The 15,610-nt window shown below is 39.0% G+C and overlaps 1 protein-coding gene across 4 annotated transcripts in view; it reads left to right on the top strand.

The window, feature by feature from the left end:
* naa35 (N-alpha-acetyltransferase 35, NatC auxiliary subunit) overlaps positions 1-15,610 on the top strand; it is a 123,472-nt gene that overhangs the window by 55,395 nt on the left and 52,467 nt on the right. For all 4 annotated transcript variants that reach the window (XM_069929687.1, XM_069929697.1, XM_069929679.1 and 1 more), the window contains 3 exons: positions 874-988; positions 11,106-11,180; positions 12,830-12,997. In XM_069929687.1, the coding sequence (XP_069785788.1) occupies positions 874-988; positions 11,106-11,180; positions 12,830-12,997 (358 nt within the window). The remainder of the gene's footprint in view (positions 1-873; positions 989-11,105; positions 11,181-12,829; positions 12,998-15,610) is intronic.

The raw sequence follows: 15,610 nt of genomic DNA, 5'->3' as shown, positions 1-15,610 counted from the left end.
TGTGGGGCTTCATTTCCAACAATCCGCACCTCTTGGTAAACAAACCAGAACTCTAGAAGTTGGACAAGTATTGATGAGAGATTACTGAGAGAATAAAGAAACCTGGATAAGAGGAATGCTTCTGAAAAGATTGAACCCATGTTCATATTCTGTACTGGTGGGAGAAATGATAAGGAAATGACAGATCAACCAATTGAGAGCAATAGATACTACGAGGTCCATTTCTGAGATGCATGATCTCTTTGACACACCAGATCCAGAGTGGGTTTAAGCAAATGAGGAGACATTGGATCTGACCCCCATTACCAGTTCCAGAGATACCCTTGCCATTGGGTACACAGGAGAGTGATGAGCCACGACCAGACATCCCAACAGTAACTACCCAATCTCTAGGGTCAGCCAATGAGGAAATGGTACTTTCTCCTGTGAGACCGGGAGTTTCCACAGGAAGACCAAAGGGTCCTCCTGAGAAGTCAGAAAGTCCAAGTCTTCCATTGCAAGGAGATCTAAAATGCGAGAAGTGTCCTCTGTTACTTTAGAAGGACTATGTTACATGATTGATTGAGAAGTACCGTGTTAGTAATCTGTTTGTTGCCACTGACTTGTATTGTTGGTATTCTTAATTTAATTTTAGGTTTTTTGTGTTTGGGGCGGGGTGGAAAGAGTGTTATGGAATGCATGTGACGTCAGATAATAGCTTTGTATTGTGGGGCACAGTAGAACCATTTTAGATTAAATAAAGAACATAAAAGATTAATCATGTCTCGTGTGAATGCGTTCTACAATGGGAGGAATATTCAATATGTGTTTACTAGAATTTATTTCTGCTGAACAAAATAGTAATTCTGTATCTTTGAAATGATATTTTTTCAGCTTTGGCCTATTTGAAGCTATGTCAGCGATTGAAATGATGGATCCAAAAATGGATGCAGGAATGATTGGTAACCAAGTTAATCGTAAGGTGTTCAACTTTGAGCAAGCAGTCAAGGTTTGGCACTTTTTTTGTAATTACCATTATTTTAGCCCCATTTGTGCAGTTCTCGTGTAAATAAAAGTTCTATAAAATGCAAATGTGGGAAGTCTGTCATTAAAAACCTAAAATACTAGAAACATTCAACAGGTCTGGCCAAAACATTAATGTGGATTCTCTTTACACAGACACCCAAGCCCCCTTCAGTTAGTAGGAATTTGTGTGGCTAACTTTCAGCAGCAGTTACTTAATTCTTGTATTTGTTCAATGCTCTTGAGGAGAGTTACATTCATATTTTTGTATAGGTGAAAGTTGTGTGGCCCTGATTGGAACAGAGGTGCCAAAGTAGTATCTGAAACTCGATATGTTCCATTTGCCTCTTATTTCGATTTATTGTAGGCCCTTCTGTATTTTCTATGGCAGGTCAAAACCAAATGCACCTAGTGCTGGTTAGTGTGACAGAGTATTTAGAGGTGGTTTGGGAGGAATTGTTAGAGCAGCTTGCATGCACACACATTTTAAAACACAGAAAATTTGCAGGACTTTTGCAGAATGCTTTTTGCAGGAGGCACAAAGTGTCGACAGCAGCTTGCCTGGGAGAGCATGTGATCTTTCTAGGCAGGGGAGAACAGTTTTGCTCTCAGAGAGGGAGGGGTGTGAAACAGAGAGGAAAGAGACAGAAATCTGTTCCAGAGGGACAAGCTGGCAAACTTTGGAAGGCTGCCTGGTCAAAGGAGAAGGCTGGCGGTGTGAAAGGTGACCTGAAAGAAAGAGGATCATCTGGAGAACCCTGAAGGGGGCAGGTTTTATGAGCAAGACTGATTGAGAAGGAATTAGCTGCGGATGTCCTGGAAAAGGAATCTCTCTCTGAAAACCAGCAAGAACCCTCCTGAGTGATAACCATTTGCCGTTGGTAACCTGTTAAACACGAAAGACTGGTGAACTTTGTTAATGCTAACTTCTGTGCACAGAACAAGAATTGCCTGCAACCAGTGAGATTGGACTGTGATCCAAAGAACTTTTCTGATCTTAAATATACATTACACACACCTGCGCTTCGTATTAGAGGGGGGATTAAGTAGTGGGTTAAGTAATAAGTTAAAGTTTAATTCTGTTTTCTTCTTCAAATATAATTAAAAACTACTTTTTAAGTAACCCTGTGTTGTGGTGCATATCTATTGCTGCTGGTTTTAGGGGTCCTCTGGACGCTGTAACATTAGTGATTAATTATTTGTTCTAGTTCATGGTCAAATCATAAAATGTAAGAGTATGAAGGATAGAGAAGGCTGTAACAAGGTTTTAATAGATAGTTTTAACTTTTATGTGGATTTGTATGAGCTCATCAGCTCATATCTGAAGAGTAGTGAGTGTATGTGCCCATTTAGTTTTTTTTTTAAGATTGTGGTGATGGAATGCATTGAGACAGTGGGGCAGATTGAGTTGAAATTAGCCCAAAATAATGAGACTGTCTTCATTAATTTGAATAAGAGACAGAATCCTGAGCTCATTAATCCCCAGAACCCAAAGGTTTAGTAGAAGGGCCATTATAGCCTTTTTCAATCTCACTGAAAACTTTGACTCTTATCAATAAAGAGCAACTCTGGAGCATCCTACTCCATTTTTGGATGCCAGAAGGAAGTTATATTCATTTTGCACTTGTTTCATAATGGCATTCAAGATGTGATCCTAACTAACGATAAATAATGCAGCCACTCTTGGTTGCTTCTGGTGTCAAAGAATTTTGCAACTCTCATCCAATGAGCTTTTCACTAGTGGAACTATTCCACCTAACAGGAAACTATTCATGTGTGTCACCTCCACTTCTGTGTCACCACTTGATAGTCAGCTGCAGAATGCAGAAGATGCAAGGTCAAGCTCCCAAGGTATCATTGAATTATACTTGAAGATCAATTTTGTGTTCAGCATCTGCAAATCCACCAGCCTAATCTCACTATACAACACAATCCTCTGACAATAAACATTAATGTTGTGGTAAAACGCTGAACACTTACCAAATCAATTTCAAAAATTTCATTTTAATTTTCATAGACTTGTCAAACAAACATTATAATCTTTTTTAGCATTCATGTAACATACCGAGTCTGGATTTATCCCCCCACCCTTGTACAACTGAAAGTACCCTCAATTAATTTACCTCGATAGCAAAACGAAAAACAATCTATATATTCCTCCCTCCTCTTTTTCCCCCGTTCCAATTTTTCTTTACCCCCAGGGACCAATAACCAAGCTATTGGTGCCCATCCCACTGCCATTTTGAGATGTGCCTAATGCACCCATCTACCACTTGTACCCTCCCTTTCCTTGAGCTCCCCTTATTCATTCTTACTTCTAATATACATTCATCTTTAAACATTAACAGTGTGGGGGGGAAAAAAAACACATCCCCCTCATATGCCTCACGATTACAATATTCACAGACCATCTTTCCCTTGATTCCCTCTTTCCACCTTATTTACATTTACATTTAATCCCGAAGCAGTGGCAGGGTTCTTACAAGCCAGGTGAAGGACAGTAAACTTGATTCTTTTTTGTTTAAGGGTCTTTCTAATTGGGTCAAATTCCCTCCTGCTTTTCAATAGTTCCACGTTTATGTCTGGGTATAATAAAATCTTCTGCCCCTCATATTCCACCGGGACCCCCCACCCCAGCCTTCACACCCACTGCTGCCACCTGTAAAATCCTCTCTCTATCCTGGTAGCAAAGGAGACTTACCAGGATAGAGTGTAGCTGTTGGTTTGACCCTGGGCAGGGAGGCAAAATACCAGTGCGCTCATTCTATTCTTAGACCATTTCTCAAATCTTAGGAATCAATTCTTCATAGCATTCCATGCACCAGCTCAACACTTGACCTTCTGAGGAAACAAGAAGTGTCAGAAGAACAAGACATCAAACCCTGAATAAAAAGGAGTCTATTGGCAGCAATGATCTTTCAAAAGGCATTTCAAGCTCTGCTGTTTTTCCATAATGCTTCAATTCCACAAGTAGAATAAGCAAAACAACTGGTACCTTCTCCCAGGCCAACATACCCTAATTATATTCTATCTGCTCTATTCAATAGGCTTTGTTATTGGTGTGCCTGAACTAGACTCCCAAAACAGATACTCTATTCCCTGCTCTATCACAGTAAGATATTACTTAATGGACAGGGGTAAAGATTCAAGGATGTTGTCAAAAAATGCTACTGGCTGTTTGGAATCCTTGGTCCCTGACTACCTAAAGTATAGAGCACCATCCCGAAGGCAAGTAAATCCTTCTGATTCAGAGATCTAATCTGTACACCTACTTAAAATGTAGTTTCTCTATAACCCCACAGCATACCATCTGGTCCACTTCACGCATGGGGATCACCCAGGTGCCACAAAAGACAATGTAACTTGACCTTTTTGTAGGTCCTAGAATTTCATCTGATGCAAGGATCGATAAAGAGATAGACAACAGACTTGCCAAGGCAAATAGCGCCTTTGGAAGACTACACAAAAGAGTCTGGAAAAACAACCACCTGAAGAAACACACAAAGATCAGCGTGTACAGAGTCGTTGTCATACCCACGCTCCTGTTCGGCTCCAAATCATGGGTCCTCTACGGCTCCTAGAACGCTTCCATCAGCGCTGTCTCCGCTCCATCCTCAACATTCATTGGAATGACTTCATCACCAACATCAAAGTACTCAAGCTGGCAGAGTCCGCAAGCATCGAATCCATGCTGCTGAAGACCCAACTGTGCTGGGTGGGTCACATCTCCATAATGGAGGACCATCGCCTTCCCAAGATCATGTTCTATGGCGAGCTCTCCACTGGCCACCGAGAGAGGTGCACCAAAGAAGAGGTACAAGGACTGCTTAAAGAAATCTCTTGGTGCCTGCCACATTGACCACCGCCAGTGGGCTGATATCGCCTCCAACCGTGCATCTTGGCGCCTCACAGTTTGGTGGGCAGCAACCTCCTTTGAAGAAGACCGCAGAGCCCACCTCACTGACAAAAGACAAAGGAGGAAACACCCAACCCCAACCAACCAATTTTCCCTTGCAACCGCTGCAACTGTGCCTGCCTGTCCCGCATCGGACTTGTCAGTCACCAACGAGCCTGCAGCAGACGTGGACATACCCCTCCATAAATCTTCGTCCGCAAAGCCAAGCCAAAGAAGAAGAATTATTAACATATTGACTTTATGCATTTCAAAAAAAAAACATACTCAATATCTCTTACTTGAATAAAGTGATTAGCTTCTCATTTTAAATAACTTTTCCAACTTTCACTTAATCTGTTTCACTTTGGAAAATCCATGAAAGTAAATTGCTATTTTTACAGTGCTAATTGTTCCATTTGCTCCATGATATTGTAACGGATTTGTGTTAATATGAATCCTTAGTTTAATGTTAAAACTTTATTTTATTCATATATGGTTTAATAAGTTAATGGTTGAATATGGTTATAGGGGTACAAAAACAACACATTAGCATTGAGATAGAGGACAGAAGACAGTTTGAGATGAAAATGTATGCTGATTGAAGTTAGAGTCAAGAAGACGCAAAGGATTTATGATATTTCTTGAGATATTGGAAACAATAGGTATTAGTTCAGAAGCACCTGTATAAACTCACACCCATTTTAGTTCTGAGAAAAGCAGACTTCTCAGAGACATAAATGGACATCAGCTTATTTAGCACATTTGTGTCAAAAGACCTTATGAGCTTCAAAAACAGAAATGATGTCACACACCAAGTGACATGAAAAATGGGCCTTGGGCAGACACCGGAAATGGCTGTTGAATGCGGCAATCGGCAGAGCAGCGAAACTGGCTAATCACTGTTGGTAGATCGCAGGGGGGCCAATTTGCATCTGAGGTAACCAATTGGCAGCTGGCCCGCTCAGCTGGAGGTGACATGACCAAGCTGACTATAAAGGGCAGAGCTGCCACTGAATAAACTCAGTGTTGAATACACTCCACTGATGTGTGTGTGTGTGTGTGTGTGTGTGTGTGTGTGTGTGTGTGTGTGTGTGTGTGTGTATTTCTTCTCCTGCAGATTCAAGCTACAGCCTTAGGGCTATATCCTAGCTGTAGCCATAGCGACCTCACTTCACTGGAAATATATTATCGAAATGAGAGAGCAAGTTCAGTTTGGAGAGTACAGAAGTCAAAACCCTGTGACACATAGGGGTTGGAACCTTGTGAAAGATCAGGTTGAATTATAGTAACCAGAATAGGTACTATTGTGTGTTACTCCTGGAAAAAGGGGAACACAAAATAAGTGGCTTTTGAAATAAGAAAGACCACTTTGCTGTCTCTTTGGAAAAGAGGACATAATTCTACTGGGTCCATTTTTGTACAGCCACTTCGTTTAACCTTTTCCTGGGTTTGTGAATTAATTGTGGAAGAAAATAGCCACTTTGTTTAATATTTGTGTGGGTTTATAAATTCATCATGGAAGACAATAGCCACATTCGCTGACTCTTTGAAAAGGGGGCAAATTCTTCGTATGGAATACAGATTCCAAAATCTTCAGTAAAAAGATTTGATCCTGGGAAGACAGGAATTGTATTCTCATTTTCATAGGAGGTACATTGGTTACTCAAAAGATGCTCATTTCTATTTATAGAATATCTGTTAAGATATCTTATCAAAAGAATTGTGATAAAAGAGGCCTGAAGATATAATGTTTAAAAGTGTTTTTATAATTATTTCTGAACTGAGCATTTAAGACCTTCAAGCAAGACTAAAATGAAGTTTTAAGAATTGACTTTTCAGTGTGGGACTTTAATTACACAAACTCACACTCTTTACATTTGCTCATAGTGGGGTTAAATTTAAAGTTAAGTTTACAGATAAGTAAGAAATGTTACGCTCATAGGCTTTAAATTTTTCAGCACAATTTTAGAAATATTTGGAAAAATGATTCATTATTATTTGAAACTAATGTTCATCAGTTCCATAATACAGTAAAATCCCTTGTGTCCAGAATTCAAAAAAACAGCAGCCTCAAGCAACTGGGGGGAAAAAAGGAAAATACATTTTTAAAATTAAAATAAATAAGAATAAAATGATAGATAAGAAATACATAAGTTTAAAATTGTAAAGGTAAATATTCTCTGAAGTAACGCAAACCATTGAAGATGGGAGCAAATGTTCAGACAGTAAAGTCTTTTGGTTATGCTTTGCTCATAGGAGCTGTTTCATACAACTTTATTCAATGGTGTCACCAGGATGAAAAGTGGGTTGATGCCGCTTGCATTGGGGTGACTGGCTTAAAGAGTCTTCTTATACCTGTTTAGTAAGAGTCTCCTGGCCAGAGGCTTTGTCAGTAAACTTTGGGGAGGGGTGGCGCCATGATTGGTGTAGTGGTTGGCGGCATGCTTTTTCAGTGCTAGAGTTCGGCACTGAGGTTTGAATCCCACGCTGTATGTGTGGAATTTGTACGTTCTCCCTGTGTCAGCATGAGTTTTTCCCAGGGCTCTGGTTTTCTCCCATCATTTGAAATGTACTGGGGGTGTAGATTAATTGGGTATAAATTGGGCGGCATCGACAAGTGGGCTGAAATTGCTTCTTACTGTGCTGTATATCTAACATTTTAAAAAATTAATTATCCATAATGTTATTGTTCATATTTCGGGCAGCTCCATGGAGGGGGAGGAACCTGCAGAGCCAGTGATGGTTAAATGTTTTCAAAGAATGTGACTGAAAATAAAGTAAAATGTTTTGAGGTTTATACATTCATGTAAGTGAAGTTTGTTCAGTGTAAGTATCGTATTTGGCATCTACCAATCCCCATAGGAGTTTTACTGCACTTGTAATTAAGTTTGAAGTTGTACTTTTCATAATGGGTAAATATAAAAATCTACAGCCCAGGCCCTTCAGCCCACAGTATTGTGCTGACCTAATAGCCAACTCTAACAACTACCTAGAATTTCCCTACTGCAATACAATATCAGCTTTGTGTCCCTGTGACACATGTTCCTCTAACCTCATTTGTCGTGAAAGTCTGAGAGGCTTTGTGAAGTGTCATTATCACCCCTCTCCTTTCCTCCCTTGTGCTCCACTTTTTTTTCTGATCCAACAACTCCTCCTGCCCAGAGTGATGGTTTTCTAGGAGACCACTTCTGTTACCTTGCGAGGACAAAACAGGAAGTTGTCATCTGCACCCAAAGAAACTTTTTGGTGATTCACCTATTAAGATTGTAATGTTAATATCATTTGTTAATTAAATCAAAAGAGAGGTGGCAATCACAATAAAATGTTAACAATGGGTTCTTGACTCAATTTATTCCCTTTCCACTTGAGATATTTACCCAAATGTTTATAGAATTTTAGATTTGTTTATTATTGTCACATACAGTACCTTCCATGATGCTTGAAACAAATATACTTTTTTCCCTTATTCGCCCTGTGCTCCACAGTTTTCAATTTGTAATCAAACAATTCAGATATAATTAATGTTCACATTTCAAATTTTATTAAAAATTATTTGTATACATTTTGGTTTGACCATGTAGACACTGCAGCACTTTTAATATATAGTTCCACATTTCAGAGCACCACAACATTTGGCTTCACAGGTGCTTGTGATTACTCAGGTATGTTTAATTTGTTAATTGGTGCAGGTATAAGAGAACTAGGTTTGCTTATAAGCCTTTGATCACCTTTTGAGTCTGTATTTTCCATTTTTCAACATGTGGACCAGAGTTGTGCCAATGCAAATCAAAAAAAGCCATTTTGAGGCTAAAGAACAAGAATAAAACAGTAAGAGACTTTGCTCAAACCTTAAGGATTACTGAAATCAACACTTTGGGGCTTCATTGAGAAGAAAGAGTGAACAGGTGAGCTCAGTATTTGCAAAAGGACTGGTAGGTCAAGGAAGACCACTGATGATTACAGAAGAATTCTCATCATAATGAAGAAAAATCCCCAAACCGTTCTCTGACTGATCAGAAACTCTTCTGGAGGCAGGTGTGGATGTGTCAATGATTAATGTTTGCAGAAGACTTCAAGAGCAGAAATACAGAGGCTAAACTGCAAGATGCAAACTATTAGTTAGCCACAGAAACAGGATGGCAAGATTACAGTTTGCCAAGAAGTATTTAAAAGAGCCTGCAGAATTCTGGAAAAAAAGTCTTGTGGACAGACGAGACCAAGATTAACCTGTATCAGTGTGATGGCAAGTGCAAAGTGTGGAGGTATAAAGGAACTGCCCAAGATCCAAAGCCTACCACCTCATCTGAGAAACATGGTGGTGGAGCTGTAATGGCTTGGCTGCCAAAGGTACTGGTGCACTTATCTTCATTGATGATGTAACTGCTGATGGCAGCAGCAAAATTAATTCTGAGGTGTGTAGAAACATCTTATCTGGTCAAGTTGAAGCAAATGCCTCCAAACTCATTGGACGGTGCTTCATCCTACAGCAAGGTAATGATCTCAAACACACTACTAAAGCAGCAAAGGAATTTTTCAAAGTTTAAAAACTGTAAAATTCTTGAATGGCCAATTCAGTCACCTAATCTAAATGCAATTGAGCATGCCTTCCAAATACTGAAGAGAAAACATCAGGGGCAAGCCACCAAAACAAACAGGAGCTGAAGATGACTGCAGTAGAGGCCCAGCAGAGCTTCACCAGAGAAGTTGCTCAACACCTGGTGATGTCCATGAATCACAGACTTCAAGCAGTCATTGGATGCAAGAGGCATGCAACAAAGTATTAAACATGACTACTATAAAATCCATACCTCTGACCCAAATATAGTGCCCTGAAATGAGGGAACTATGTATAAAAAGTCTTAAAATTTCTATATGGTCAAACCAAAATGTACACACATCACCTTGACTAAAATCTAGAATGTGCACTTTCATCATATGTGAATTGTTTGATTACAAATTTAAACTGTGATGCACAAAGGCAAGTAAAAGAGAAAAGAGTCTGTCCCAAACATTATGGAGGGCACTGTATACTGAAATACAATGAAAAGCTTTCTTTTGCTTGCCATTTTAAAGCTTACTAAGAGTCCCCACACTTCAGTGCCATTTTGCAAAATAAGGAAGTATCAAGGCTCCTTTCATTGTCATGTAATAATACATAAAAATGTAAAATGCATGATATACTTCAGCTTTTGTCTGCCCAAGGTAAGGAGTTGCCATGAGCATTGACCAGCGTCCCTAACAATAAGAGAAAGAGAAGCAAACGCAAGTCTCTTCAGAGGTACTGAGTGCCAGTGGAATCCTCTCCAGCGTTCCTGCAGTCTCACGGACTCCTCAGACTCCTAGTCAAGCCACTGGCAATTCAAATTCTGAATCCAAACCTCCAATATGATCAGGAAGCCTTCAGCCCCTTGGGAGCCCTTCTTGCCCTCTGTATCTTCTTGAATTCTGGTTCCAACACTTGATTTCAAGTTCCTGTAGCTACTTGCCTGACCTTCATTGTACCTTCTTGACCTCTGGTCATGATTCCTTGAAACTGTTGGCACCTGTGACCATGCCAAAGCCTGAGCTGAGGGTGAAGCCCATCTTATTCAATGCTGCCATCTTCCGACAATCATTGTTGCCTTGGAGGAGGATGGTCAAGTGGAACCTGGTGAGATGCTGCGTTTGAGAAGCCCCCTTCTTACCCTCTTCCCCCCCCCCCTTCAAGAGTGCAGTTGTTTTTTTTGCTACAGATTTAATGTCTTCAGCAGCTTGTGTCTTAAAATCGATGTTAGTCAGCATTGTACTTGCAACAGCTGAAAGTAAAGCATCTTCTATAGTGATTCAGTGTCTAGATTTATAAAGGACTCAACTTACAAAAATCCATTCAGCAATGATAAATCTCCGGTGGGAATCCAATTGAGGTTAATTTTTTGTCATTGTAACAATTTCCTATTTCTAGCTACACAGAGGGATGCACTGATGAAACTATCAGCTCCAGAAGCACCACATTTCAATCAGCTCGCAACAATCAGATCTGATAAATTTCCTGTACAAGCCATCATTTTGTTTGAATGTTTTTCAACTAATCCTGCCAATTTCAATCCCCCACATACAGGGAAAGTCCTGGAAAAGTCTTTCTTTTCAGCATGCAGCTTCCCTCCCTGAAGTTTGTATTTAAATGGCTAATTTCTTTAGTAGTAACATTTACTTTTGTTTCTTATTAAAGGATGGAACAATTACAATTAAGGGCCTAACTTTGCCTGAACTTATAGGCATAATAGACACCTGCTTCTGTTGCTTGGTAAGTTTGATTTTGTTTTTCTTAGAGGCTTTTTATATGATTTTCTTTGTGTCCCCCCGCCCCGCCCCAAGACTGTTTAATTTTTTTTTATGACTATATTATTTTTTACACCTGCTTCCCTTCAATTTTTATTGTAATTATTGCAAATTTATGCATTCCAGTTAACATCATTGCCAAACCATGGATTCTAACAATTTACCTACATCTTTAAGCTTTTTAGTCATTCCATAGCTTTCTGTTCTCTCATTTTTAAAAAAAAAATCATTTTTTTTAAAAACCGTAACTGAAAAATAAAATGGTATCTAGACTTGGAAATATTACCTGGAGTCCGATTAAAACCCATTTGACATTTAAGGAGCTAGACATCAGGCCTATATTTCTGCTTACCATTTTCATTGTGTCACTTTTATGTGCTGTTTACTCCACTCACTTAATTCTGTTTTAAATCTAATCATTTAAGGTGGTTGATCCTCTTTCCTCTAGAGAGTGTAAACTGATGTGTCAAACAATGAAATAAAACTGAAATATTAGGTACAATTTGATCTTTAATGAAACTGGATTCAAAGGTTTTTGGAAATTCACTATAACTTGTAACTTAATGTTTTTGCCTTTAATTTATTGTTCTGGCATGCTGCTTATGGCATTAAATCTCAAAACATGCAACTTTGACTTGGATATCCATAATGCAATATGAACTAGCAAAGATCACTTTCTGCAGCCTTCAAATGAGTTCCAAACTCAATGTCTTCCTTCTGTGATTGTTCTGATGTTGTCCATATGCTCAATGTTCTTTCATTCATGTTTTCAGAACCCTTCTATCCCAATTTGGGTTGATTTTTGTCCTGCCCTCTCCTCATGACTTGCAAAGTTGTTAACTTGTCACTTCTTTTGTCATTCCTTTAAGCTGAAGGTACATCATGTGGTCTTCCACCACTTCTAGTTACATAATTTTCCCCATACCAGGCTCAAGACCTCCTAGTTCTAAGATAATTTTTCAAGGGTTGTGTAAACTGGATACATTTGCTTCAGTATTCTCCTATTAGGTTTTTTTTGTGCTTTAGCCCCTTAACACAAGGTAATTGGGTATTCAGTTGTCTTGTTCACATAGTTTTCAGAGTAAACAGGTTGTAGTGCAAAGCTTCCTTTTTTTTCCCACCATGCTCTGTAGAAGTTTAACTGCTAACTATATGGCTACAAGATCCATTTCCTTTGTTTTCTCAGAATATTTATCGCTTCAAAGCATTTTGCTAACTGGAGTCTTTAACGATTTTACCAAGAGATTTGAATTTTTAGGTGTGTTCTTTAAGATGCAAACAAATTCTCACTCAATAAGCACATTTTTTTTTAAATAAAAGTCTGAATTGGTTAAAAATTGGTGTTTTATTTATTCATAGAATCTTTTACAACTTGTTGATATTCACCTCAGTAGGGGGAGGGGGATTTTTTTTTCCGACAACTGTACTTTCAAAGTTTAGGTTCTTTTTGACCAACCACTCAGTTTAATTCATTTGAATTAGAGTAATTTTCAGGTATGTGATGTTAGCTTTTTCTGCAATAGGAAAAAAAAACGACTGAATGTTGTGTTATTTATTGTATTGCATTAAATATCAGTTTATGTTGAAATCTTAGGTAATTGTTTCTTTTAACAGATAACATGGCTAGAAGGGCATTCTTTAGCCCAGACAGTCTTCACGTGCCTTTATGTTCACAATCCAGACTTAATAGAAGATTCTACAATGAAAGCTTTTGCTCTTGGAATCTTAAAGATATGTGACATTGCCAGAGAAAAGGTTAATAAAGCAGCAGTCTTTGAAGAGGTAAGAATAATAACTTGCCATTGGATAATTTTTCCACAATATATTTCTCCAAAAGTTTAAATTAACTTTCACCTGTTGAGGAACCTTGATATTTAATGCATGAGATGCAACTAAACAAGGTTATTTTGTCATTTTAAGACTGGAAATTAATAACGTGATTAGTTATCAAACAGGAGATCAAAATGTCCCTTGGGCATGGTCAGCAATCTTCTCAGAAGTAGGCATATGTTATGTTTCCTGCACCAAAGTATGAATAAACAGCAGGACAATGAACCAGTTGCCCTTCTCCTTCATCAGTTGATTCTTGATAAAAACTTTCATGGCCCAGAAACAGAGTAACTTGTATATTAACTGATGCTGTGCCTTTATTTTAAAATGACTATAATTGGTTGAGCATGCATTTGGAAAGACAAGGACTATTTAGGGATAATTAGCAAGGCTTTGTGCATGGAAAATAACATCTCATAAACTTGAATGAGTTTTTTTTTATAAAGAGATGGCCAAGAAGATTAAGGCCAGGGTAATACTGTTGTCTACATGGACTGCAGCAGGACCGCTGGAGAACATAGAACATAGAAGACTGCAGCACTGTATAGGCCATTCAGCCCTCTTATGTTGTGCTGACCTATACCTTAAAAAATATTAAATCCTCCTTAACCCATAACCCTCTATTTTTCTGTATAAGAGTCTCTTAAAAGGGCGTAATGTTTCAGCCTCCACCACCATCCTTGGCAGGGCATTCCAGGCAACCACAACTCTGTGTTTATATAAAAAAAAACACCTGATGTCTTCCCTAAACTTCACTTTGTACACATCTTGTCTGGTGCTTACTATTCCTGCCCTGGGAAAGCTGAGAGTTTTTTCCCTGGAGCATCAGAGATTACGAGTGGACCTTTTGAATGTTTATAAAGATTTGGTCCATTGAACCTTCTCTATTAATAAAATCAGGGCTGATCTGGCTATGGACACAGCTTCACCAACTTGCCATTTCCCCATAAATCTTAATTCCACTTCCATGCAAAAATCTATATAACTAAATTTAATGAGGCAGCCTCTGCTGCTTCCTTGGGAAGAGAATTCCACAGACTCCCTGCTATTGGGGGAAAAAGCAGTTCCCCTTCATCTCCATCCTAAATCTAGTCCACTGAATCCTGAGCTATGTCCCCTGGTTCTAGTCTCACCTACCAGTGTAAATCCCTTTTCTGGCTGTATTATTTTGTATGTTTCTATAAGATCCCCTCTCATTCTTCTGAATTCCTGAGTCTACTCTGAGGTAACTAGATCTCTTCTCAAAGACCAGTCCGCTCATCTCTTGAATCAACTAGTGAACTTGTAAATTCAATCCTTTTAATAGTGCGCTCCAATATTCCATTTTCCTTCTTGATAATCTGTTGCACTTGAAAACCAACAGTGTCTCTGCCCAACAGCATGCTGCATTCTTTAATCATTTAAATAATAAGCTGATTTTTTTTCCTTCCAAAGTACATGACCTCGATCTGTGAGATCCTTGCCGACTCCCTTAAGATATCTATAAATCTCTCTGCAGACTCTAGATCTTTTGCTCAATTTGGTTTTCCACTTAACTTCATGCCTTTAGCAAACTTTCATACTCTAACAAATCATTAATGTATCTGGTGAACAGTTACTGCCTGACCACTGACCCACTACAGCACTCATCACTGATTGCCAACCAGAGAAATGCTCATTTATTTTAACTAATCCTCTGTTGAAGCTATTACATTACCCAACTTCATGATCTTGTAGATATCCTTTTGAGGCACTTTATCAAAGGCTTTCTGGTAATCCAAGTATATAACATCCACCTGCTTCCCTCTATCCAGTGAGCTCATTTTATCATCAAAGAACTTCAGTACATACAATATGTCAAACAAGACCCGCCCTTTATTAATCCATGCTGCGTCTGCCTGATGGAACACTTCCCAGATGTCTTGGTATTTGTTCCTTTTTCGTTTCCAACATTTTTTCTGACTACAAACGATAAATAAATTGGACTTTGTTTACATTTTTTTAAAAGCAGTGGCGTGACTGTCTTCCAATCCACCAGGTCCTGTACAGAGAATTTTGGGAAATTACCACAAAGGAATATGCTATGACTACCATTTCTTTCAGTACCCTTTTGTTGAGTTGAGAAGCGTATTGGGTCTGGTGGGTTAACAGAGAAATGAGTCTGGACACAAGTGTTACAATCACGCATAACTTTTGAAAATATATGGGAAATAAACAGGGGAGAACGTTAAATGGTATTCAATCACAATTTCACAAATGGCGATATAGACATTCACTTCTGACTTTGGTTGGACTCCGACAATAGTAAACCCATACTCAACCCACTCACACATGCATCTGGTTCCCTGATCAATGGGGCTTGCAGCTCTCTGCAAGTATTGATCTATGGCGCAGCTTCAGTGTAGTGCACAACTTACCCACGACAATTCTAGTAATATCTGGGGCTTGGATCAAGAGGCAGAGAGAAAGAATGTGCTGTGCATTGGTGTTTATGTACCGTGCTAATCTGTGCTTCTAGCCAATAATGACCCTAGGTGATTTTAAAGTAGCCAATGGCAAGGTGTGCGCTAATGGGGGGCCAGAGTC

The sequence above is a fragment of the Narcine bancroftii genome, chromosome 1 (genome assembly GCF_036971445.1).
Source record: "Narcine bancroftii isolate sNarBan1 chromosome 1, sNarBan1.hap1, whole genome shotgun sequence".
Taxonomy (NCBI): Eukaryota; Metazoa; Chordata; class Chondrichthyes; order Torpediniformes; family Narcinidae; genus Narcine; species Narcine bancroftii.
This window is presented reverse-complemented; position numbering and strand designations above follow the sequence as displayed.